The sequence below is a fragment of the Cetorhinus maximus genome, chromosome 4, assembly GCF_964194155.1.
Source record: "Cetorhinus maximus chromosome 4, sCetMax3.hap1.1, whole genome shotgun sequence".
Classification (NCBI taxonomy): Eukaryota; Metazoa; Chordata; class Chondrichthyes; order Lamniformes; family Cetorhinidae; genus Cetorhinus; species Cetorhinus maximus.
The window spans coordinates 177,714,632-177,741,253 of NC_135882.1; the positions used below are offsets into that span (position 1 = coordinate 177,714,632).

Consider the following 26,622-nt stretch of genomic DNA (forward strand, 5'->3'; position numbering starts at 1 on the left):
GACTACACTTTAAAATTACTTAATTGGCTTTAAAGTGCTCTCAGACATCCAATGGTCATGAAAAACACACTATATAAATGCAAGACATTTTTTCATTCTACCTGTCACTGAGCAATTTTGTATCTAATTTGCGCTGTTTCTTGGATCCCATGAGACTTTAATTTACTGATACCATGTCTGATCTTATCAAAGGCCTCATGGAGTACATCAAATACGCTACCCACAACAACCCTCCTCATTATTTCCTCGAAAGATTCAATCAAGTTAGTCAGATACGATCTCCTGTCAACATATCCGTACTGACTATCCTTGATCAATCCCTCAGCAGCCTGTAATACATTTCATCCGGGCCTGGGGATTTATCCACTTTCAAAGAAGCTAAACATTTACCCTCACTATGTTTATTCCATCCAATAATTCACACTTCTCCTTAACTACAGTGTCTGCTTCACCCCTCTCTTTTGTGAAAACAGATGCAAAGCATTCATTAAGAACCATGCCCATGTCTTACATCTCCACACACAAGATAACTTTTTGTTAAGGTTGAGAAAGGCTCTATAGAAATGAGATTTCTTTTCATTTCCTTGAAGATTTGAGCAAGTGTACCTATGTAAACTTCTAACTGTGTTCTCTTCTCTCCAAGCATCCTGTCCCATTTCCTGTTCAACAGAGCACGGCAGTTGAATCATGGCAATCCCTGCGGCACCGCCAAGCTACGCTGAGGTGATGGCAAGTAAGGAGCAGCTATTCCCAAACCAGCAGGCTTACTCCAGACAGCAGCCTTATCCAACACAGCATTCTTACCCTATCCAGCAGCCTTATCCAGGCCAGCAGCCTGTGCCTCAGCCTACAACTATGCCTGTACATCCCAGCTGGGCATTTGTACAGCCCAACCCCAGTAAGTATCTGTCTTTTATGCCTAAGGTTTGCAAAGCCCATTCAGTACTAAGGAATATAAGAGTAGGCCATTCAGCTGTCAAGCCTATTCCACCATTCAATTAGATCATGGCTGATCTGTATCTTAACTCCACCTACCCGCCATGGCTCCGTCACCGTTAATCCCCTTATTCAACAAAATCTATCAAGTTTTGACATTTTCAGTTGAATCCCAGCCTCTTTACGGGGAGTGGGTCCTGCATTTCCATACCCTTTGTGTGAACTCCTAATTGTGTTGCTCATGTTTGCTGACTTCTGTTCCTGTATTCCAGTGACTGCGAACTGAACTTCAGTTTGAAAAGAAACCTGGAAACAGAAGGTTGGTCAGCGTGGAGCAAGTTATGACCTGGTACATGCTGCCTGAAAGGGCAGATTCAATCATAACTTTCAAAAGGGAATTGGAGAAATACTGGAAAAGGAAAAACTTAAGAGTTATGGGGCAAGAGCAGGGGTTGGTGTGGGGTTAATTGGCTAGCTCTTTCAAAGTGCCAACACAGACTCAATGGGCCGAATGGCTCATCGTATGATCTGAAAAGCAAAATTTCCAGGCCTCCTCCTCTCATCAAAGTGGCAGCTTTGGTCTGTCTTTTCTCCCCACCTGTACAGCACTTCATTTCAGATTTCCAACCTGCTTGTTTCACCTCTTTGCTTTGTTCATTTAAAATTAATTTCTAGGAACATAGGACTTCGGAGCAGGGGTATGCCCTCTGGCCCTTCGAGCCTGCCAAACCATTTGGTAAGATCACGGCCAATCTGATTGTGGTCTCAACTCTACTTTCCTGTCCCCCATAACCCATGATTCTGTTATCTACCAGAAATCTGTCTAACTCAGCCTTGAATAAATTCAATGACCCAGCCTCCAATGCTCTCTGGAGAAAAGAATTCCACAGACTGATGACCCTCCGATAGAAAAAAATTCACTTCCTCTCCATCTTAAAAGGGAGACTTCTTATTTTTCAATTGTGTCCCCTGGTTCTAGTCTCATTGATAAGGGGAAACATCCTCTCAGCATCTGCCCTGTCAAATCCTCTTAGGAATGTTTCAATAAGATCACATCCCTCTCATTTTCTAAACTCCAATGGGTACAGGTCCAACCTGCCCAACCTTTCTTCATAAGAAAAGCCCTTCACCCCAGGAATGAGTCATAGAACCATAGAAAAGTTACAGCACAGAAGGAGGCCATTCAGCCCATCTTGTCCATGCCAGCCTGAGGACACCCAGGTGCCTTTCTAATCCCACCTTCCTGCACCTGGCCCATAGCCCTGCAGTTTACAGCACTTAAGGTGCAGATCCAGGTACTTTTTAAAAGAGTTTAGAGTTTCTGCCTCTACCACCAACTTGGGCAGCGAATTCCAGATTCATGCAAACCTTCTCTGCACTGATTCAAATGCAATTATGTCCTTTTTCTGATGAGAGCAAAACTGTACACTGTATTCCAGATGTGGTCTCACCAAGGCCCTGTACAGCTGCAGTAAAACTTCCCCACTTTTATATTCCATTCCCCTTGCAGTAAACACCAACATTCCATTTGCCTTCCTAATCATTTTCTGTACCAGTATAATAACTTCTTGAGATTCATGCATGGGGAGGCGATGGAGTAGTGGTATGGTCGCTGGACTAGCAATCCAGAGAGCCAGGGTAATGCTCTGGGTTCGAACCCGGGTTCTACTGATGACCATGAAACCATTGTCGATTGTTGTAAAAACCCACCTGGTTCACTAATGTCCTTTAGGGAAGGAAATCTGCTGTCCTTACCTGGTCTGGCCCATATGTGACTCCAGACCCACAGCAATGTGGTTGACTCTTAAATGTCCTCTGAAAAAGGACAATAAGGGATGGGCAATAAATGTTGGCCTAACCAGTGACACTCACATCCCATGAATGAATAAAAACAAAACCAGGACATTGAGATCCTCTTTACCTCAGAGTTCTGCGATCTCTCTCCATTTAAATAGTATACTGCTTTTCTATTCTTCCCGCCAAAGTGAACAAGTTCACAATTTCCCACATTATATTCCATCAGCTAATTTTTGCCCACTCATTTTACAGAATCTTTACCTTCTCTTGACAACTTATTTTCCTACCTATTTTGGTGTCATCAGCAAATTTAGGTACCATATATCTGGTCCCTTCATCCAAATCATTGACGTAGATTGTAAATAGTTCAAAAAACCCATCACTGATCCCTGTGGCACTCCACCAGTTACAGTTTGTTAATCTGAGAAAGACCCATTTATCCCTAGTAGCCTCCTGTTAGATAATCAATCTTTTATCCATGCTAATTTTTAAAAATTCTTTCATAGGACGTGGGTATTGCTGGAAAGGCCGGCATTTGTTCCCCATCCCTAATTGCCCTTGAACTGAGTGGCTTACTAAGCCATTTCAGAGGGCAGTTAGGAGTCAACCACATTGCTATGGATCTGGAGTCAACAGGCTGGGTAAGGACGGCAGATTTTCCTCCCTAAAGGGCAATAGTGAACCAGATGGGCTCATGTCCCCAGTGCCATTAGCCTGGGCCTCTGGATTACCAGTCCAGTGACGTTACCACTACGCTACCATCTCCCCCTATGTTACCCACTGCACTATGTTCTCTTACCTTGTGCAGTAAACCTTTGATGTGGCACCTTATCAAATGCCTTTTGGAAATCTAAGTACGTCACATCTACAGGTTCCCCTTTATTAACCTTGCTTGTTACTTCCTCAAAAAATTCTAATAAATTAGTCAAACATGATTTCCCTTTCACAAAGCTGTGTTGACTCTGCCTGATCACACTATGATATTCTAAGTATCCTGTTATAACCCCTTAATGATGGATTCTGGCAATTTCCCTATGACAGATGGTAAGCTAATTGGCCAATACTTTCCTCTTTTCTGCCTCCCTCCTTTTTGAATAAAGGTGTTACATTTAGCTATTTTCCAATCCACTGGGAACCTTCCAGAATCTAAGGAATTTTGGAAGATTATAACAACGCATCTACAATCTTTGCAGCCACTTCTTTTAAGACCCTAGGATGCAGGCCATCTGGTCATGGGGACTTGTCAGCCTTTAGGTCTAATAGTTTTCCCAGCATCTTTTCTCGAGTCATAGTGATTGTTTTAAGTTCCTCCCTCCCATTCACCTCCCTTTCTTTCAACTTTTGATTTTCAAGTATCTTTGGAAAGCTTTCTACAGTGAAGACAGACTAATAATGAATAATGAAGTACCTGTTCAGTGCCCCTGCCATTTCCTTGTTTTCCACTATCAGGGAATCAGAGCAAAACTCTCTGCTGGTTGGAGTCATATCTCGCACAAAGCAAGATGGTGGTTGTTGTTGTTGGTCAATAATCTCAGTTCCAGGACATCACTGCAGGAGTTCCTCAGGGTCAACCACCTGCAGCTGCTTCATCAATGATCTTCCTTCCATAATAAGGTCAGAAGTGGGGATGTTCGTTGATGATTGCACAATGTTCAGCACCATTCACGATTCCTCAGATACTGAAGCAGAGCATGTCCAAATGCAGCAAGAGGCTGACAAGTGGCAAGTAACATTCACGTCACACAAGTGTCAGGCAATGACCATCTGCAACAAGAGAGAATCTAACCATCACCCCTTGATGTTCAATGGCATTACCATCGTTAAATCCCCATTATCAACATCCTGGGAGTCACCATTGACCAGAAACTGAACTGGACTAGCCATATAAATACTGTGGCTACAACAGCAGGTCAGAAGCTAGGAATCCTGCGTTGAGTAACTCGCCTCCTGATTTCCCAAATCCTGTTCACCGTCTACAAGAGGCAAGTCAGGAGTGTGATGGAACACTCTCCACTTGCCTGGATGAGTGCAGCTCCAATGACACTCAAGAAGCTTGACACCATCCAGGAAGAAAGCAACCTTCTCGATTGACACCCCATCCACAAACATTCACTCCCTCCACCCCATTGCACAGTGGCAGCACTGTGTGCCATCTACAAGATGCACTGCAGGAACTCACCATGGCTCTTTAGACAGCACCTCCCAAACCCACAACCTCTGCCATCTATAAAGTCAAGGACAGCAGACACACGGGAACCTGCAAGTTCCCCTTCAAACCATTCACCATCCTGACTTGGAAATATATCGCTGTCCCTTCTTTGTTGCTGGGTCAAAATCCTGGAACTCCCTCCCTAACAGCACTGTGGGTGTACCTACACCACATGGACTGCAGCAGTTCAAGAAGGCAGCTCACCACCACCTTCTCAAGGGCAATTGGGGATAGGCTATAAATTCTGGCCCAGCCAGCGACACTCACAGCCAATGAATAAAGAAAAAAAAATCAATTCCTCAGACACTCTCACTAGAGGTCCAACGCTAGCTTTAATTACTCTTTCTATTTAAATACTTGTAGAAACTCTTACTATCTGCTTTTATATTACGGGCCAGCTTTCTCTCATAACACAATTTCACCCTTTTTTTTCAGTCACTCTTTGCTGGTTCTTAAAATCGGTCCAATCTTCTGACCTACCAGTCATCTTTGCAGATTTGTGCAGTGTTTCTTTCAATTTGATTCTATCCTTAACTTCTATATTCAGCCACGGATGATGTGTCCTTCTCAAAGAGTCTTTCTGACTGGGATAAATCTTTGCTGAGGGTTATTAAATATCTTCATAAAAGTCTGTCACTGCACCTCTACTGTCCTACCGTTTAATCCTGTTTCCCAGTTCACTTTCACTAGCCCTGCCATCATACCCTCATAGTTACCTTTATTTAGGTTTAAAATACTAGTCTTAGACCCTCGCTACTTCCCTTCAGACTGAATATGAAGTTCTATCATGTTATGATTGCTTAGAACTCGAGGCTCCTTTGCCCTGAGGTTATTGATTAATCCTATCTCATAGCCTGCTCCCTGGTTTCCTCTAGAACGTACTGCTTTTTAAAAAATTGTACTGAATACACCCAATGAACTCATGAGATGTGGACCTCGCTGGTTAGGCCAGCACCTATTGCCCATTCCCAAGCGCCCTTGCTCAGAGGACGCTTAAGAGTCAACCACATTGCTGTGGGTCTGGAATCACATGTAGGCCAAACCAGGTAAGGACGGCAGATTTCCCTCTCTAAAGGACAGTAGTGAACCAGATGGGTTTTTATAACAATCAGCAATGAGACTTTTAATTCCAGATTTTTATTGAATATATATTTTATTGATTTATCTGCCATGGTGGGATTTGAACCCAGGTCCGCAGAGCATTACCCGAGTCTCTGGAATATTAGTCCAGTGACAATACCACTATGCCACCTCCCCCTTTGCCAATTTGATTCACCCAATCTACATGTAGATTAAAATTATCCAAGATTATTTTGGTACCTTCTTTACACGCCCTATTTATTTCTTCCTATTTAGTTTAAAGCTCTCTCTACCGCCCTAGTTATATGACTTGCCAGAACACTGGTCTAACATGGTTCAGGTGAAGCCCTTCCCAGTGGTACAGCTCCCTCTTTCCCCACTACTGGTGCCAGTGACCCATGAATTGAAACCCATTTCTCCCACACCAATCTTTGAGTCACGCCTTTATCTCTCTAATCTTATTTACCCTACACCAATTTGCTCGTGGCTCAGGTAATAATCTAGAGATTGTTACCTTTGAGGTTCTCTTTTTTTTAATTTAAGCCCTAGCTGCTCATACTCCCTTTGCTGAACCTCTTTCCTGGTCCTACCTATGTCGTTGGTATCGACAAGGACCACGACAATTTGATCCTCCCCATCCAACTGTGGGCTCCTCTCCAGCCCCAAGCAGATGTCCTGAACCCTGGCACCGGGCAGGCAACACAGCCACCTGGACACTCATTCTCGGCTGCAAAGAACTGTGTCTATACCCCTCAATATATACTGTCCCCTAAACTCCTCCTCCTTGAATGTGAGATGAGATTTATGCAAGATGAGATTGAACAGATGGTAACAGTGGCCTGAATTTTCCTGTCGGCGATTTGGGGGCGGGGCCCGCTCGCCGACGGGAAAATGACGCGGGATGACATTGGGAGGAACCCCCGTCGTCATCCTGGTCCCTTTAAATTTTTAGGAAGATGGGCGGACAGCGAAATCAGCCGTCCGCCCGCCGACCTGTCAATGGCCAATTGAGGCCATTGACAGAGTAATTAAGATAATTAAAGACCTGCCCGTCCAACCTTAAGGCTGGTGGGCAGGCCAGGAGCCCCAGCGGGCTCCTGATAATACAGGAAACCTCATCCACTGGCGGGATGAGGCTTCATGTCCGTTTTTAAAAAGTCTAGTAAAGTTTATGTCATTTTTATTAACATGTCCCATCTCGTGTGACATTGTCACATGAGGGGGACATGTTAATAATTTGTTAATTTTTCTATTTTTTGACTTTTCTTACCTGTCACTAATCTCCCTGAGACAGGACTCTGCCTCAGGGAGCAGTGCGCTCTTTGACAGCTGGGGAATCCCCCCCCCCCCCGCACAGGACGCGCATAGCTCAAAATGGCGGCAGGCCCCGTTTCGGTGGCGGGGGTCAGCTGTCCGCCCACTGCCGAGTGGGTGGGGCCTGCCCGCCATCCGAGGGTAGAATTCTGCCCAGTGTTACTAATTTACACCGTGTCCTACACTGTGCTTGGCCTGGGGTGCACAAATTTCTTTTGTTTTTCGATTTGATCCTTTTATGCCACTATATTGCTTCAATAGATGACCGCACCATAAACAATACCCATTTGAAACATGTCCGCACTTAAGCGGAAACAGTTTGGCAGCGCAATTAATGATGCCACTAAACACATAACAAATCCCTCTGACCATGTACTCTTAGAAAGCGAGGAGTTTGTTCTTGCGCATGGTTTCAATTTTGGTGTGCCCTCATTCCAAATCGAACGGGAAAAGCTATTAACTGAATTCGAACTCCTCTACTCCCAACTATCCCACCACACACCAGCATCCATTGAAGACACTGAATCCTTTAAAGTGCACCTAGCTGACTGAGCGCACACATATTGCTGCACGCATATTACAGGATTCCGAATGACCCGTCTGACTTTCTCAAGCAAGGCGAATTTCTTACAACGTTGTGAGGCCTCAAGACCAACCCGGACCTACACATCAGTAAACCTGACAGAGGGGCGGGAATAGTCATCCTTAAGAAGCGTGGCTATATTAACAAAATTCATGTTATTCTTAATGACGGATCCAAATTCGTATCCAGTGGACCTGCCGCTCAACATGACCGGACAGCTCTGCTTGAAAGTAATCTAAGAAAATGCTTGCTGGACTTGTATAAGAGCAATGAGCTACCACATGATATATATGACAGGGTTCATTCTCACCGTTCACTATGTACATGTATGTATGGGCTGCCCAAGACACACAAAAGTAATGTCCTGCTATGTCCTATCTTATCTGTGACCAGTTCTGCACAATACAAAATGGCCAAATGGTTGGGCAAATTGTTACAACCAGTTTTGAGCAAGTTTTTCACATGCACAGTGAAGAACTCCTTCACATTTGCGAAGGCCATACAGGACTTGCACATCGACAGTAATTTGACATTGCTATCATTTTCACCAATGTTCCACTTAAGGGAGCCATAGATATTTGCGCTGCAGCACTATATCATGGTGATCCAGACCCACCACCATTGCGTGAATCAGTATTCATTAAACTTATGAACTCGGCAACTCGCGCAGTTGAGTTCAGTTTTAATGACACCATGTATCCCCAAATAGATGGTGTTGCCATGGGATCCCCTCTAGCCCAGCTCTTGCAAACATCTTTGTTGGGTTCCATGAGAAACGTGTCTTTGATGGAATGACACCTAACCTCCTACAATATGTGGATGATGCGCTTGCTATATTTAAATTTGCAGCTGCGTGTAATAATTTTCTTACATGTCTTAATGGGCTCCATCCTGTGCTCAAATTCACCTTTGAAATGGAGCAGTCAAATGAATTCCCTTTCCCTGACGTACTAGTTGAGAAATCTGCCAGAGGATTCTCTACCACGGCCTACCGCAAACCCGACTTGACTGGTCAATATACACATTGGGATTCTTATAATTCCACACGCTATAACATTGGTCTTATCGGTAACCACGTAAATAGGGTCCGAGCCATTTGGTCACCATGCAAGCTCGATGCTGAAATAGGGGCATCAAAGGCATCCTGCAAGATAAAGGCTACTCTGGTCAGATCATTTCACGCTGTACATCGCGCAAACTCACGAACGGGCCCAAGGCCCCCACTTTCAGCCCTGGAAAGTGTCCAGTCTACCCCAGATTACCCTGGAAGGGCAAGGTATCTCAAAAATTTGAGCAACAGGTGAAGCTAGCTGTTTCACACTGCTGCTATGCGGTAGCAACACGAGTGGTGTTCACCACTAACAGGGTGCTGCTGTCAAGCCAAAAAGACGTTCTCCCTATCACACAAATGAGTAACGTGGTATATGAATTTCAGTGCCAGTGTGATGCTAGGTATGTAGGCCATATGTCCCAAAGACTGGCGGACCCATATCAAACAGCATGTCCCAGCCGCTATGTGCAACGGGCAGGGTACAGACCGTACCCTAGCAACCTGTGCTTGCAAAATTCAAAACAGTGTCCAACATTAGATGTGATTCCGCGATTGGACATTTGCTAAATAATATTCCATGTACTAAGAATTACATTGACAACTAATTTAAGATTGTCAGTTGGGCTCACAATGTGCTGCATTTGCATGTATTGGAAGCTACATATATTAATATACAGGGCCCTGTTCTTTGCAGACAGAAGAAACATGTATACACATTGCACCTGTTTCAGCTAAACAAACTAAGTAACAGCCATTCATTGACTCATTCCTCAGGGCAATGCCTTGACCAATCAGGGTCAAGCTGCCTGGTTTAAATTTCAAACTATGCTTGGCAGTTAACTGTCAGTCACCATCACTGGTGTATTCTCCATGGCAACACCTCTACCAATGAGAGTTCACTTGCCAACCAATCAGCACTGTCTTCACATATAGTATAAATTGTTGTTTTCCAGTTATATCGGTATTCTTGTGAAGTGTCCTGATGAGTGCAAGATGAAAAGCTTCGACATATCTCTTATTTCAACAATACTCAAGTTCTGTACTGCCAAAAGATAATTAATTATTTTCTTCATTATTTGAAAGGGAAAAACAAACAAGAGTCTGCTTTCTTTCAACTCAGACCATGTCCACGTTCTGAGATATAACGCAACAGGGGATGGTTTCTTCTGAGGTGGTAATCAATCTCCATTGTCTCTGCAACCTCTCAAGCGCCTCTGTCTGAAGTGGGCTTTGACAGCTTTTTAAGTGCGAAATTCCGGGGCCTCTCTGGACAAGTCAGTCAAGTGTAATCCACATAGGAATTTTCCAGAAAGTGGTTACTTAACAGTGTCGGACAGCTTTTGCTTGTATGTCTTTTTTCAAAAAATGTTATACTGTGTTAAGAGAGTTTTTTGTTGTCTCTAACCTGCACTGTACCTGCAATGAGAATATGAAATATTGAATACCGAGGAGTGAGTTGCAGGTTAGAATCTAATCAGGGTTCAATGTTTGCCTTTTGCTTTGCTCTGCAGGTACTGGGTACAGCAGTGGGTTTGGGCCTTCCATGTTCACCTCGTACTCTGATCCGAGCAGCAATAGGAGCATCGATACATTTGCCGTGGATTCCTGGAACAACAAGAAGATACGGCACGTGTTTATCCAGAAGGTGCGTTGGTGCAGATCTGGGCAACTGAAGGTCAGATCAAGCAGTGCCTGAACTCACTGCCTCTCTCTCTCATATGCCCTTGCCCCCATCTCCCTGCTGCCCGCCCCCCCCACCACAGGCCTTTGTCATACACCCCCTGTGCTGGCCACCGCACACGCACTCTTTATGACTCTGGCTCTTGCTCTCGCTCATTCTGGTGCCCTCGCTCCAGAGGATGGTGAGGATGACACAAGGAGTCTACAGAAGGATATAGGCAGGTGAAGTGAGTGGGCAAAAACTTGGCAGATGGAATACAATGTGGGAAAATGTGAGGTTATGCACTTTGGCAGGAAGAATAGAGGAGCTGAATATTATTTAAATGAAGAAAGCTGCAGCACAGAGGGATTTGGGGGTCCTCGTACATGAATCTGAAAAAGCTAGCATACAAGTTCAACAGGTAATAGGGAAGGCAAATGGAATATTGACCTTTATTTCAAAGGGAATGGAGTATAAAAATAGGGAAGTCTTGCTATAACTACTCAAGGCACTACTTAGACCACACCTAGAATACTGTGAAAAATTTTGGTCCCCTTATCTAAGGAAAGATATACTGGCATTGAAGGCAGTCCAGAGAAGGTTCACTAGGTTGATCCCAGGGATGGAGGGATTTTCTTATGAGGAGAGGTTGAGTAGGTTGAGCCTGTACTCATTGGAGTTTAGAAGAATGAGAGGCGACCTTATTGAAACATATAAGATTCTTAGGAAGCTTGATAGGGTAGATGCTGAGAGTCTAGGACCAGTGGGCATAATCTCAGAGTGAGGGGGCGCCCATTTAAAACAGAGTTGAGGAGGAATTTCTTCTCAGAGGGTAGTCAATCTGTAGAATTTTTTACCGCAGAGGTCTGTAGAGGCTGGGTCGTTAAGTATATTCAAGGTTGAGGTAGATTTTTAATCATTAAGGGAATCAAGGGTTATGGGGAAAAGGCAGGAATGTGGAGTTGAGGATTATCAGATCAGACATGATCTCATTGAATGGTGGAGCAGATTCGATGGGCAGAATGGTCTACTCCTGCTCCTACGTGTTATGGCTTTGTGGTCACTCCCTCCCTTGCGAACATTGCCTCGCTGCCTGACCATATTTCTCGCTCTGTCTCTCGCTCTGTCTCTCACTCTCTCTTGCACTCTCTTTTTCTCAGGATTGGATCCTTGTCTCTGCTGAGAGTGGGAGGTGAATGTTTTATATAATGGCATCATGAACCCAAGCTGATTTTTGTGAATTCTACTCCTGCCAGGTTTATGCCATCTTGATGGCACAGCTAATGGTGACCTTCGCGATAGTGGCAGTCTTTACATTCTGGTAGGTCTCTTCATTCTGTTCTAATAACTGAGTTGGGGCCTAACTCACTCTGCGTTAACTCCCCTTTCCCTGACAGACTGAATGGTTCAGTGAGTTTCCCAGTGGGAGCTGACACGGAGCAGGGTTCCAGGCTCCACCAATGATTGTGTTAAGTTGGCCCATCTCCGCTGGGGCAGTGGTAGGAGCTGCAGCTATTAATGGAATCAGGACCCTGCAGAGGGAGGAATGGGAGAGGGGAGAGAATTAATCCATTGACTTGATGTAGGACATATGTGGTCACTTCGGATGCTTGCCTTGTGAACCATCTGCCAAAAGTCATTTCCCAAATTCCAAAATAAAATATAACAAACTTTGCAATGTGGGTGTTGTTGCCCATCCCTAATTGCCCTTGAGAAGGTGGTGGTGAGCTGCCTTCTTGAACTGCTGCAGTCCATGTGGTGTAGGTACACCCACGGTGCTGTTAGGAAGGGAGTTCCAGGATTTTGGCTCAGCGACAGTGATGAAACGGCGATATATTTCCAAGTCAGGATGGTGACTGGCTTGGAGGGGAACTTGCAGGTGGTGGTGTTCCCATGTGTCTGTTGCCTTTGTCCTTCTGGGTGTTGGAGGTTGTAGGGGAGGAAGATGCTGACAAAGTAACATAGGAACAGAAGGCCATTCATCCCTTCAAACCTGTTCCAGCATTTAATAAGATCATGCCTAAATTGTATCCTAACTCCATTCGCCTGCCTAGGGTTCATACCCTTTAATATCCTTCTGCTAGAAAAAATCTGTTGATCTCAGATTTAAAATTATTCCTTGAGTAAGCACCTGCTTTTTGTGGAACAGCGTTCCACACATCTTCCACCCTTAGTTTGGGGAAATGTTTCCTAACCTCACTCCTGAATCGCCTGGTTCTAATTTTAAAGGAAACAAAAACAAAATATGGCAACTGCTGGAAACCTAAAATAGAAACTGCTCAGCAGACCAGGCAGCATCTGTGTGGGGGGGCGATCGCCAGAGTTAACGGGCTGGATTTTCATGGAATCAATCGACTCTGGGGGGCCTTTAAAATGGCGGGTGGGACCTGATTGTAGGATTACCAGCAACAATAATTTTTGCCGGCATTTGACAGGGTTGCGGGTAGCTAGCCTGCACCTTGCACTCCAGACCAAGTGCTTATCCTTTTGGCATCTCATGCTACAATTTTCATGGGGCAGTATTTCCCGGTCGGTGTGCGGGGGAGGGGGCGGGGCCCACTCGCCCACGCAGAAAATGACGTGGGGGATACGTCGGCCACGTGTCCCGACGTCACCCCGCGTCATCTAGATTTTCAGTTTGGCGGGCGCGCATCTGAATCAGCTACACACCCACTGAACTGTCAAAGGCCTATTAAGGCCTGTTAATTACCTAATTGAGGTCATTGTCAGGGCTGCCCGTCCAACCTTATGGTTGACAGGCAGGCCAGGAGCCCAGGCGGGCTTCCGACAAAACATGAAACCTCATCCACAGGCGGGATGAGGGTTTTAAAACTGTTTATTAAGTTTTAACATTCAAGTAATTGACACGTCCCAGCTCATGCGACAGTCACATGAGGGGACATGTCGATAATTTTTTTCTTCTCCGTTCAGCACCGTTTTTAAAGTTGAAGCAATCTTCCTGAGGTAGCACATTGCCTCAGGGAGATCAGTGGGCCCTTTCGCGCATGCGCAGAAGAGCACGCAGACCTGCTCAGGGAATCCCCGCCCGCACAGGGAGTACACAGCACTTCAGGGCAGACATCACGCTGGGCAGGCCTTAGTTGGCCCGCCCACGTAAAATGGCGGCACACCCCCAACCCAGGGGCGCCGATCGGGAACCCGCCCACAAACGCGCCCGTACAACCCCCCCCCCCCCCCCCCCGACAGGCAGAAAATTCTGCCCATGAAGTCAGTCAAGCTTGTTCATGACCCATGGTTCACAGCCTCATGTCCATAATTTTTTTCTTTTTCGTTCACAGTTTTTAAAGCTGAAGCGAACTCCCTGAAGCAGCACTGTGCCTCAGGGAGTCTGTGAACCATTGGCTGTATTCAGAAACCTTTTGAAAGCTATGTTTAAAAGGTCTTACCAATGCCTCTCTATGCCCCCTCCATACCCTGCATGGTTCCCTGCATCCTCCATGCTACTCACCCAGTATGCACTATGGAACCATTGTGCCATATAATAACAACAGCAAGTCTTGAAATGCACTTAAAAAACACCCATTCAAATATCTCTTTTCAAATAAAGCTGCTACTCTTACAACCTTATAAAAGTGTCAATCAGACAGAGCCATTATAGCATTAAAAACTGAAGCTTTACCTCACTTCATACCTCTTAGTCCTGTTGAAATAAACATGCACACATTGAAAGAAACAGTGCAAAGAAAGAACAACTTCTTATAACCTCATAAAAGGTGTCACTCAGACAAAGCAAACACTTCCACCCTGCTGAGCTAATCCATTAGTGAGCCTTATAGCTCAGCCAAGCTTTCATAATGAGGCCATCTGTGAGCTATATCAACAGAAGCAGATGGCCAGATGTCTGTTTCTCCAGATGACCTTTATTATAAATGCTTGGCTGGGGTGGCATGTAGACTGGGTGGTGTAAATAGTAAGGGCTAGAGAGCCTAAGAACCTTTAATACAATTGGGACAAAATCTCAGAGAACCAAGATGGGCCCTCTAAGCAGCCTTCCTCAGCACTCGACTGCCACCATAGCAGCAATCAAACTGCTTCCGGGGTCATCGCACCCCCAGAGCGAAAGTGTGAGGAGCCATTTATAGGAAGACTGGTCTGCCGAGTTGGAAAATTTCCCAATTTTGCCTTAATGGCGAAAGTCAGGCCCAAAGTTTTGGGTCGATGACCTTTATTGGAACATTCTGATTTTGAAGGATCGTCAACCTGGAAAGTTAATTTGTTTTCTCTCCATGAAATGAGTATTTCCAGAATTTTTTGTTTTTGTTTCAGATTTTAAGGTCATGTTTCCTTGTCCTAGACTCCTCCACCACCTCTAACTATCCTATCAACCACTTTTAAAAATCAGGCTCCTTAGACAACAACTTCCAAACCCACAACCGCTACCATCTAGAAGGACAAGGGCAGCAGACACATGGGAACACCACCACCTGGAAGTTCCCCTCCAAGTCACTCACCATCCTGACTTGGAAATATATCGGCCGTTCCTTTACTGTCGCTGGGTCAAAATCCTGGAACTCCCTCCCTAACAGCACTGTGGGTGTACCTACACCACAGAGACTGCAGCGGTTCAAGAAGGCAGCTCACCACCACCTTCTCAAGGGCAACTAGAGATGGGCAATAAATGCTGGCCTAGTCAGTGATGCCCACACCCCATGATTGACTAAAAAGAAAATCCTAAAAACCTCATCAAATCGCCCTTTAACCTTCCTATTCTAGACATACAAGCCAAGTTTATATAATCCCTCCTCATTACCTAAATCTTGGAGCCCTAGTACCATTCTCTCCTTCCATTGCCAACATATCCTTTCCATGGTGCAGTGCCCAGGAACCTTGGCAAGTTGCTGTCGGGCATCCTATAACTAATAGACTACAGCCATGATGCCCTGGTGGTAAAGGGAGTGGATACTGAGTCCAGTGACTGGCTCTGATCAATCAAACTGCTCTGTTCTGGATAGTGTTGAGCTTCAGAAGTATTGTCGCAACTGTATCAGTCCAGAAGCAAGGAACTCGAAACATAGGGGCTTTTCTCATTGGAACGACACAGGTTTTAGAGTGATATGGTAGAAGTAATTAAAATAATGAAAGGATGAGACAGGGTAGATAGCATCAGACCTTCCCCAGTAGTTACGGGGTCAAAAGCAAGGTGCTATAAAGACATGATTGAGCCATGACTGACTCACACAGAAACACCAGGGTAAACATGATTAGAATTAGTTACTGACCTGGGGAAACACAGACAAACAGATTGGTTCAACTGAATGGTTTAACTTCTGTCAACCTGGTGATTTGTGGAATTCACTTCCCCAGAGAGCAGTGGAGGCTGGGTCATGACTCTTGTCTATGACTCAATGACCCTATGACTATGACCTGAGATGGATGTCTGGTTTGTCCTCCCCAAATGTATTATTCTCGGGATTGAATTCCATTTGTCACTTTTCTGTCCGCCTGACCAGTTCATTGTTATCATCGTGCAGCGTAATGAGATTGTAAGAAATAGGAACAGGAGTAGACTATTCAACCTCTCGAGCCTGATTGTGGTCGCAGCTCCACATTCCTGTCTGTCCCCCATAACCCTTCACTCCCTTGTCTATCAAAAATCTGTCTTAACTCAGCTTTGAATAAATTCAATGACCCAGCCTTCACTGCTGTCTGGGGAAGTGAATTCCACAAACTAATGGCCCTCTGAGAGAAGAAATTCCTCCTCATCTCTTATTTTTAAACTGTGCTCCCTAGTTCTAGGTTCCCCCACTAGAGGAAACATTCAGCATTTACTCGGTCAAGCCCCCTCAGAATATTATGTATTTCAATAAGATCATCTCACATTCTTCTAAACTCCAATGAGTATAGGCCCAACCTGTTTAACTTTTCCTCATAAGGCAATTCCCTCATCCCAGGAATCAGCCTAGTGAACCTTTGCTGAACTGCTTCCAAAGCTAGTATATCCTTCCTTAAGAAAAGAGACCAAAAGCTTTCTTCTTCACTCTTAACTACATGGCCCCTTGCATGCAAGTCTAAATCATTGATATGTACCATAAGAAACTAGGGACTTAGTACTGAGCTCTGCAGAACCCCCTGGAAATAGTCACAGAAACACCCGTCAAGCATAACCCTTTGCTGCCTGACTACCACTCAGCCAATTCTGGATCCAACTTGCCACTTTATTTTGTACCCCATGAGCTTTTAATTTACAGATTAGTCTGCCATGTGGGACTTTGCTGAAAACCTTGATAAAATCCATTAACATCAACCCTCCTTGTTAACTCCTCAAAAAATTTATGTTAGTGAACCATGACCTTTCCTTAACATATCGGTACTTACTGTCCTTGATCAATCCATGCCTCTCTAAATGACGATTTATACTGTTTCTAAGAATTTTTTCCAATAATGTTCCCACTATTGAGGTTAGGCTGACTGACCTATAATTGCTCAGTCTATCCTTTCCTGCCTTTTTAAACAACCATATAGTGTTAGCTGTCCTCCAGCACCATGCCTATAGTCAGAGAGTATTGAAAATGATGGTCAGAGCCCCCGCTCTTTCTTCCCTTGCTTCTCTCAGCAGCCTGGAATACATTTCATCCGGGCCTGGGGATTTATCCACTTTCAAAGATGGTTTAACAATTCCTCCCTCACTATGTCAATTTCACCTAATATTTCACACTCTTCCTCTTTACCTACAGTATCTGCTCCATTCTCTCTTTTGTTAAGATAGAAGTATTCATTAAAAAGCATGCCTACATTTTTGTCCGTCACACATTGGTGACCTTTTTGTTTTCTAATGTGCCCTACTCTTTCCTTGCTCCTTATGTATTTGTACGAAACCTTGGATTGTGTCCTGCCAAGGTGTCCAGTTTGTGTTTGTGACTGAGCTGTGATTTCATTTTCTCTGATTAATTACAAATTAATAAACTCTCTGTGTGTATCTGCTTCCGTCCACAGTGAACCAGTCAGACAGTATGTGCGGAACAATCGTATCTTGTACTACGCCTCTTTGTAAGTGTAAAGTTCTTGCTGTCGTCACTTGACACTGTGAGGAAAGAGTTCAAGGAACAGTGTATAAAGGATCATTGAGGGCGCTGTCTTAATTTTTTTTTTAAATTAAGATTCATGCACACTGCTCCAGTAGTCCATTTGATGAAGTTGGTATGTTGCTGAGCCATACATCAAGTGCACAGCACAGAAGCGTTTGATACAACAGATCTTTGTTGTGTATGCAGCACCCCCACTTGGTTTTCTCCATCTCAAGCAGGCTAGTGGTAGAGGGCAATTGTCGCCCTCGACCTCCCCACTCCTCACTTTCCTTTTGCCGTCCTCCCGATATGGAGAGCAAAGTTGCCGAGATATCCTTTAGTTTTGTTCTGGGGATGTGGACGTTGCTGGCAAGATCGTTGCCAGTTGTTGTATAAACCGCATTGGGCTGTGATTGCCCCCACCCCCAACCCCCTCCCAAGCCTGCTACCTTTCACTCTCCACGCCCACACATGAGGAATATTGAACTCTCAGACGAGGACTTGAGGGCCCAGCGAGAGTCACCTGTGTGAACGTTTCACAGGGAGGAGTTGCGGTGAGTGATGACCCAGTTTTCTGCAGATGCTCCTTTAAATGATTTCAAACATTAGGAGTTTCCTGAATCCTATTCAGAGGCTGAATCATTTGTGCTTTGTTTTCTCTCCAGTGGGGTTTTCACCACCACCTACCTCGTTCTCGTCTGCTGTTCTGGAATCAGGTGAGTTCCAACTAAAGTCTCTTGCCAGCCAACACATTGCCCCACCTTGCACGTTGTCTAAAGCTTTCCATTGTCCCTCCCACTCCTGCCACGTGTTGTCACAGTGTCCATCCTCCTCATCCCACCCTAATCCCACTGTCTCCCCAGACCCTTTCCTGGCTCCACTCTCTCAGGCCCCCTGTACAAAGTAGGAGGGTTGTGGCTGGACAGAAAGTTGTGGCTTCCCAGAGCTGGTTGAAGCCCAGCAGGACGCTGTTAGTGCGCAGTCAGTTAGGGCTGAGCGATGGAGGATGGATGTTAAAGCCCCAGCTCTCAGGGAGCAGGGCAAGCGGGAGTCCCAATGCAGACAGAATGTGCCTCCCTATTGCCAAGTGCTGCCCTATGCCATTCCTGCCAGGGTTTGTCAGCAGCTTGTTTTGGAGACCCTGAGATAGTCAAGTGGGTCCCAACCACCTCAGGCACCCAACTAACCCAAAAAGAAACAATCATTTCACAACATCACAAGCACTACCTTTCATATAGAAACTTTAAAGGAACAGATTTAGAACCCACACACCAAGCTGAGCATTAAAAATCTCTGGAATCATTATCTGCACCTTTGTTCAATCAGTTTGCTGGGTTTTATGCTTTTACTGAAGCTAACTCTGTTTCTTCATTTCCTTCCACCTATTTTTTTAAATCTTCATGCAGGAGACGCTATCCCTGGAATTTAATTCTGTTGGCAATTTTTGTAAGTACTTCTCACAGTATTATAGAAGTTGAAAATATTTGTATGAAAATAAACAATATCTGTTAAATACCCTGTCAACTTCAGCAATTCATAAACTCCTAATGTTAAACTGAGAGCCTGTCTGCTCTCTTAGGTTGACATGAAGGATTCCATATAGTATTTGAAGAAGAGCCATGAGTTTCTCCCCTATGGCTGATATTTACCCCTCAACCAACATCACCAAGATAGATTATCTGGTCATTATCATATCACTGGCTGTGGGATCTTGCTGTGCATAAATTGGCTGCTGCATTTCCTCCATTACAACAGTTGACTACCCTTCAAAAAAAAGTACTTCATTGGCTGTGAGACCCTTTGGGGTGTCCTGAGGTTGATCTATAAGGGAGTCGAGGGTAATGGGGGGCAGGCAGGAATGTGGAGTTAAGGCCCCAATCAGATCAGCCATGATCTTATTGAATGATGGAGCAGGCTCGAGGGGCCGAATGGCCTCCTCCTGCTCCTACTCCCTATGTTTTTATATTGTGAATGGTGCTGTATTTTCTAAAATAGTGCTTTTTCTATCTCCTCTAACTTTTATTCCCCAATCTTCCCCCGCACCCCCACCCCAACTCCCTCTGGTTGGCGTTTCCACTGAGATTACAACATGAAAAGAGGGAATGCCGCCTCTTTGAAATAGTGGTGGTGGAATCTTTTACAGCCACCTGACAGGGAGATGGAGCCTTGGTTTCATGTTTTCCCTGAAAGGTGACTCTTCCAACTGAGCACGTCAGCCTGGATAATGGGCTCCAGTTTCTGGAGTGGGATTTAACCCACAGCTGCCTTGCCCCTGGGAGCAGTGTCAGCCACTGAGTCCAGGTGAGCTGCGGGCAGACTGGTTTCACTGCTGGCTGGGGCAGCAATCTGACTTGCTCCCATCCTGCCTGGGGAGCCCACTCCTATTGGTCAATTGGTACAGCCAAACCTTGGTTTCGCTTTCAGCAAAAAAAACACATGGAACCAAAGCAAGTGGTCCTAAGACATGCATGGCAATCATTCTTTTGAATGACCATTACCTACAGACAGAGACTGCACCAGGAGTTGTAGAGATTGGCAGTTTACAGGTCCGTACAGAAGCCGAGTGATTCTGATTCTGGTCCTGGCCCCAGACTTAAGACAAGCTGTGAAACTAAATTGAATCACTCAGGTAATTTGTGGCCTAACAACAGGAAAAATCACCATGAAAACTGTTGAATTGTCATAAAAACCCGACCGATGTCACTTGGTGAAAGGGAACCTGCTGTCCCCACCTGTTGGGAATGCTCTGTGGACATGGGTTCAAGCCCCACCACGGCAGCAACTCTAGAAAACTAGCCTCAGTAATGGCGACCATGATTGTTGTAAAAACCCATCTGATTCACTAATGACCTTTAGGGAAGGAAATCTGCTGTCCTTACCTGGTCTGGCCGACATGTAACTCCAGACCCCTGCAGTGTGGTTGATTCTTAACTGCCCTCTGAAATGGCCTAGCAAGCCACTCACAGAATCACAGAGTGCAGAAGAGGCCCTTCGGCCCATCGAGTCTGCACCGACATCGTGAGAAACACCTGACCTACCTACCTAATCCCATTTACCAGCACTTGGCCCATAGCCTTGAATGTTATGATGTGCCAAGTGCTCATCCAGGTACTTTTTAAAGGATGTGAGGCAACCCGCCTCCACCACCCTCCCAGGCAGTGCATTCCAGACCGTCACCACCCTCTGGGAATAAATGTTTTTCCTCATATCCCCCCTAAACCTCCTGCCCCTCACCTTGAACTTATGCCCCCTTGTGACTGACCCTTCAACTAAGGGGAACAGCTGCTCCCGACCCACCTTGTCCATGCCCCTCATAATCTTGTACACCTCGATCAGGTCGCCCCTTCAGTCTTCTCTGCTCACTTCAAGGGCAATTGGGGTTGGGCAACGAATGCTGGCCTGTGATGCCCACATCCCATGAAAGAATAAAGCATCCGAAGAACAAATTAAAATAGGATGCAGAGTTCTGGTCATAATCATCCTTCTCATTTCTCTACATCCTGGCTAATCACCATTGGGCTAAGTGATTGAATTTGAGTGAATTTAAGCTTTTCCCTCTTGTCTGATGCAGCCTCTCCTTCTCTCCTCAGACTCTGGGCATGTCATACATGGCAGGGATGCTGACCACGTAAGAGTTTATTACAAAGCACACAGTTAAACATTGTCTTTGTTACCTAGCCCACTGGTGGGGACCGGGCAGTGGGAAGCTAGATAAATACATGAGCCAGAGGGAAAAGGAAGGATATGTTGATGGCGTGAGGTGGGCCAGGGTGGGAGGAGACTGGTGGAGCATAAAGACCTACACAGGCCAGTTGGGCTCAATAGCCTGTACTGGACGTAGTTCAGTCATTTGGTCCCAAAGATGTGAAGAATAGTTAAACTGTCCTCGTGTATCTCTCAGACCCCCCGCCCCCCATCACATTATCGTGTATCTCTCAAACCCCCCCCATCACATTATCGTCTATCTCTCAAACCCCCCCCCAATCACATTATCGTGTATCTCTCAAACCCCCCCCCATCACATTATCGTGTATCTCTCAGACACCCCCACCCTCCATCACATTATCGTGTATCTCTCAGACACCCCCACCCTCCATCACATTATCGTGTATCTCTCAGACCCCCCCCATCACATTATCGTGTATCTCTCAGACCCCCCCCATCACATTATCGTGTATCTCTCAGACCCCCCCCATCACATTATCGTGTATCTCTCAAACCCCCCCCAATCTCATTATCGTGTATCTCTCAGACCCCCCACCCCCCATCACATTATCGTGTATCTCTCAGACCCCCCACCCCCCATCACATTATCGTGTATCTCTCAGACCCCCCCCCATCACATTATCGTGTATCTCTCAAACCCCCCCCAATCTCATTATCGTGTATCTCTCAGACCCCCCCATCACATTATCGTGTATCTCTCAGACCCCCCCCATCACATTATCGTGTATCTCTCAGACCCCCCGCCCCCCATCACATTATCGTGTATCTCTCAGACCCCCCCCAATCTCATTATCGTGTATCTCTCAGACCCCCCCATCACATTATCGTGTATCTCTCAGACCCCCCCCATCACATTATCGTGTATCTCTCAGACCCCCCGCCCCCCATCACATTATCGTGTATCTCTCAGACCCCCCCCATCACATTATCGTGTATCTCTCAGACCCCCCCCAATCTCATTATCGTGTATCTCTCAGACCCCCCCATCACATTATCGTGTATCTCTCAGACCCCCCCCATCACATTATCGTGTATCTCTCAGACCCCCCCCATCACATTATCGTGTATCTCTCAGACCCCCCGCCCCCCATCACATTATCGTGTATCTCTCAGACCCCCCCCATCACATTATCGTGTATCTCTCAGACACCCCCACCCTCCATCACATTATCGTGTATCTCTCAGACCCCCCCCATCACATTATCGTCTATCTCTCAAACCCCCCCCTCATCACATTATCGTCTATCTCTCAAACCCCCCCCATCACATTATCGTGTATCTCTCAGACCCCCCCCATCACATTATCGTGTATCTCTCAGACCCCCCCCATCACATTATCGTGTATCTCTCAGACACCCCCACCCTCCATCACATTATCGTGTATCTCTCAAACCCCCCCCCAATCTCATTATCGTGTATCTCTCAGAACCCCCCAATCTCATTATCGTGTATCTCTCAGACCCCCCCATCACATTATCGTGTATCTCTCAGACCCCCCCCATCACATTATCGTGTATCTCTCAGACCCCCCCATCACATTATCGTGTATCTCTCAGACCCCCCCATCACATTATCGTGTATCTCTCAGACCCCCCCGATCACATTATCGTGTATCTCTCAGAACCCCCCCCCAATCTCATTATCGTGTATCTCTCAGACCCCCCCCCATCACATTATCGTGTATCTCTCAGACCCCCCCCATCACATTATCGTGTATCTCTCAGAACCCCCCCATCACATTATCGTGTATCTCTCAGACCCCCCCCATCACATTATCGTGTATCTCTCAGAACCCCCCCCCAATCTCATTATCGTGTATCTCTCAGACACCCCCCCAATCTCATTATCGTGTATCTCTCAGACCCCCCCCATCACATTATCGTGTATCTCTCAGACCCCCCCCATCACATTATCGTGTATCTCTCAGACCCCCCCCATCACATTATCGTGTATCTCTCAGAACCCCCCCCATCACATTATCGTGTATCTCTCAGAACCCCCCCATCACATTATCGTGTATCTCTCAGAACCCCCCCATCACATTATCGTGTATCTCTCAGAACCCCCCCCATCACATTATCGTGTATCTCTCAGACCCCCCCCCCCTCATCACATTACCCCAGCTGATGTTAGTCCACTTTGTTCTGATGCTTGCTCTCGCTGACAATCACCATATCCTGTCAATTGTGTGTTTGAAGGATGAAAGCGTTTGAAGATACTGTTCTGTCGGGGCACAGCCTAGTGTGGCACTGAGCTGTGTGCAACGCCTGGTGGGGGTGTGTGGCACTGAGCTGTGTGCAACGCCCGGTGGGGGTGTGTGGCACTGAGCTGTGTGCAACGCCTGGTGGGGGTGTGTGGCACTGAGCTGTGTGCAACGCCCGGTGGGAGTGTGTGGCACTGAGCTGTGCACAACGCCCGGTGGGGGTGTGTGGTACTGAGCTGTGCACAACGCCCGGTGGGAGTGTGTGGCACTGAGCTGTGTGCAACGCCCGGTGGGAGTGTGTGGCACTGAGCTGTGCACAACGCCCGGTGGGAGTGTGTGGCACTGAGCTGTGCACAACGCCCGGTGGGAGTGTGTGGCACTGAGCTGTGTGCAACGCCCGGTGGGAGTGTGTGGCACTGAGCTGTGTGCAACGCCCGGTGGGGGTGTGTGGCACTGAGCTGTGTGCAACGCCCGGTGGGAGTGTGTGGCACTGAGCTGTGTGCAACGCCTGGTGGGGGTGTGTGGCACTGAGCTGTGTGCAACGCCCGGTGGGGGTGTGTGGCACTGAGCTGTGTGCAACGCCCGGTGGGAGTGTGTGGCACTGAGCTGTGTGCAACGCCCGGTGGGAGTGTGTGGCACTGAGCTGTGTGCAACGCCCGGTGGGAGTGTGTGGCACTGAGCTGTGCACAACGCCCGGTGGGGGTGTGTGGTACTGAGCTGTGTGCAACGCCCGGTGGGGGTGTGTGGTACTGAGCTGTGTGCAACGCCCGGTGGGGGTGTGTGGTACTGAGCTGTGTGCAACGCCCGGTGGGGGTGTGTGGTACTGAGCTGTGTGCAACGCCCGGTGGGGGTGTGTGGTACTGAGCTGTGCACAACGCCCGGTGGGGGTGTGTGATACTGGACTGTGCACAACGCCCGGTGGGGGTGTGTGATACTGGGCTGTGCACAACGCCCGGTGGGGGTGTGTGATACTGGACTGTGCACAACGCCCGGTGGGGCTGTGTGATACTGGACTGTGCACAACGCCCGGTGGGGCTGTGTGATACTGGGCTGTGCACAACGCCCGGTGGGGGTGTGTGGTACTGAGCTGTGCGCAACACCTGGTCGGGGTGTGTGGTACTGGGCTGTACGCAACACCTGGTGGGGTTGTGTGATACCACAATGTGCTAGCTTGGTAATGATTCTATTCCCAGCCATTCCCCCCCACCCCCACCAAACACACACACACACACACACACACACACACACCCCGACTCTCACACACACACACACACCCCGACACTCACACACACCCCGACACTCACACACACACACACACACCCCGACACTCACACACACACACACCCCGACACTCTCACACACACACACCCCGACACTCTCACACACACACACACCCCGACACTCTCACACACACACCCCGACACTCATACACACACACACACACCCCGACACTCTCACACACACACCCCGAAACTCACACACACACACCCCGACACTCACACACACACACCCCAACACTCTCACATACACACCCCGACACTCTCACACACACACCCCGACACTCTCATACACTCACCCCGACACTCTCACACACACACCCCGACACACACACACACACCCCGACACACACACACACACCCCGACACTCACACACACACACCCCGACACCCACACACACACCCCGACACTCACACACACACACCCCGACACCCACACACACACCCCGACACCCACACACACACCCCGACACCCACACACACACCCCGACACCCACACACACACCCCGACACACACACACACACCCCGACACACACACACACACACACACACACACCCCGACACTCTCACACATACACACCCCGACATTCACACACACACACACCCCGACACTCACACACACACACACACACACACACACACCCCGACACTCTCACACACACACACACACACCCCGACACCCACTCACACACCCCGACACTCAAACACACACACACACCCTGACACTCACACACACACACCCTGACACTCACACACACAAACCCCGACACTCACACACACAAACCCCGACACTCACACACACACACACACCCCGACACTCACACACACACACCCCGACACTCACACACACACACACCCCCCGACACTCACACACACACACACCCCGACACTCTCACACACACACACACACCCCGACACACACACACACACACACACCCCGACACTCACACACACACACACACCCCGACACACTCACACACACACACCCCGACACTCTCACACACACACACCCCGACACTCTCACACACACACACCCCAACACTCTCACACACACACACCCCGGACACTCACACGCACACACCCCGACACTCACACACACACACACCCCGACACTCTCACACACACACACCCCGACACTCTTACACACACACACCCCGACACTCACACACACACACACACACACACACCCCGACACTCCTCACACACACACACCCCGACACTCTCACACACACACCCCCCGACACTCTCACACACACACACCCCCGACACTCTCACACACACACACCCCGACACTCACACACACACACCCCGACACTCACACACACACACACACCCCGACACTCATACACACACACACACACCCCGACACCCACACACACCCCGACACCCACACACACACCCCGACACTCAAACACACACACACACACACACCCCGACACTCTCACACATACACACCCCGACACACACACCCCGACACTCTCACACACACCCACCCTGACACTCACACACAAACCCCGACACTCATACACACACACACACCCCGACACTCACACACACACACACACCCCGACACTCACACACACACACACACCCCGACACTCACACACACACACACCCCGACACTCTCACACACACACACACACCCCGACACACACACACACACACACACCCCGACACTCACACACACACACACCCCGACACACTCACACACACACACCCCGACACACTCACACACACACACCCCGACACTCTCACCACAC

General features: G+C 47.4%; 1 protein-coding gene across 2 annotated transcripts in view; it reads left to right on the forward strand.

Moving 5' to 3' along the window:
- faim2a (Fas apoptotic inhibitory molecule 2a) overlaps window positions 1-26,622 on the forward strand; it is a 48,740-nt gene that overhangs the window by 10,577 nt on the left and 11,541 nt on the right. For both annotated transcript variants that reach the window (XM_078541176.1, XM_078541177.1), the window contains exons 2-8: window positions 644-898; window positions 10,482-10,615; window positions 11,887-11,951; window positions 17,585-17,638; window positions 18,321-18,371; window positions 19,062-19,101; window positions 21,246-21,283. In XM_078541176.1, the coding sequence (XP_078397302.1) occupies window positions 688-898; window positions 10,482-10,615; window positions 11,887-11,951; window positions 17,585-17,638; window positions 18,321-18,371; window positions 19,062-19,101; window positions 21,246-21,283 (593 nt within the window). In that variant the 5' untranslated portion in view covers window positions 644-687. The remainder of the gene's footprint in view (window positions 1-643; window positions 899-10,481; window positions 10,616-11,886; window positions 11,952-17,584; window positions 17,639-18,320; window positions 18,372-19,061; window positions 19,102-21,245; window positions 21,284-26,622) is intronic.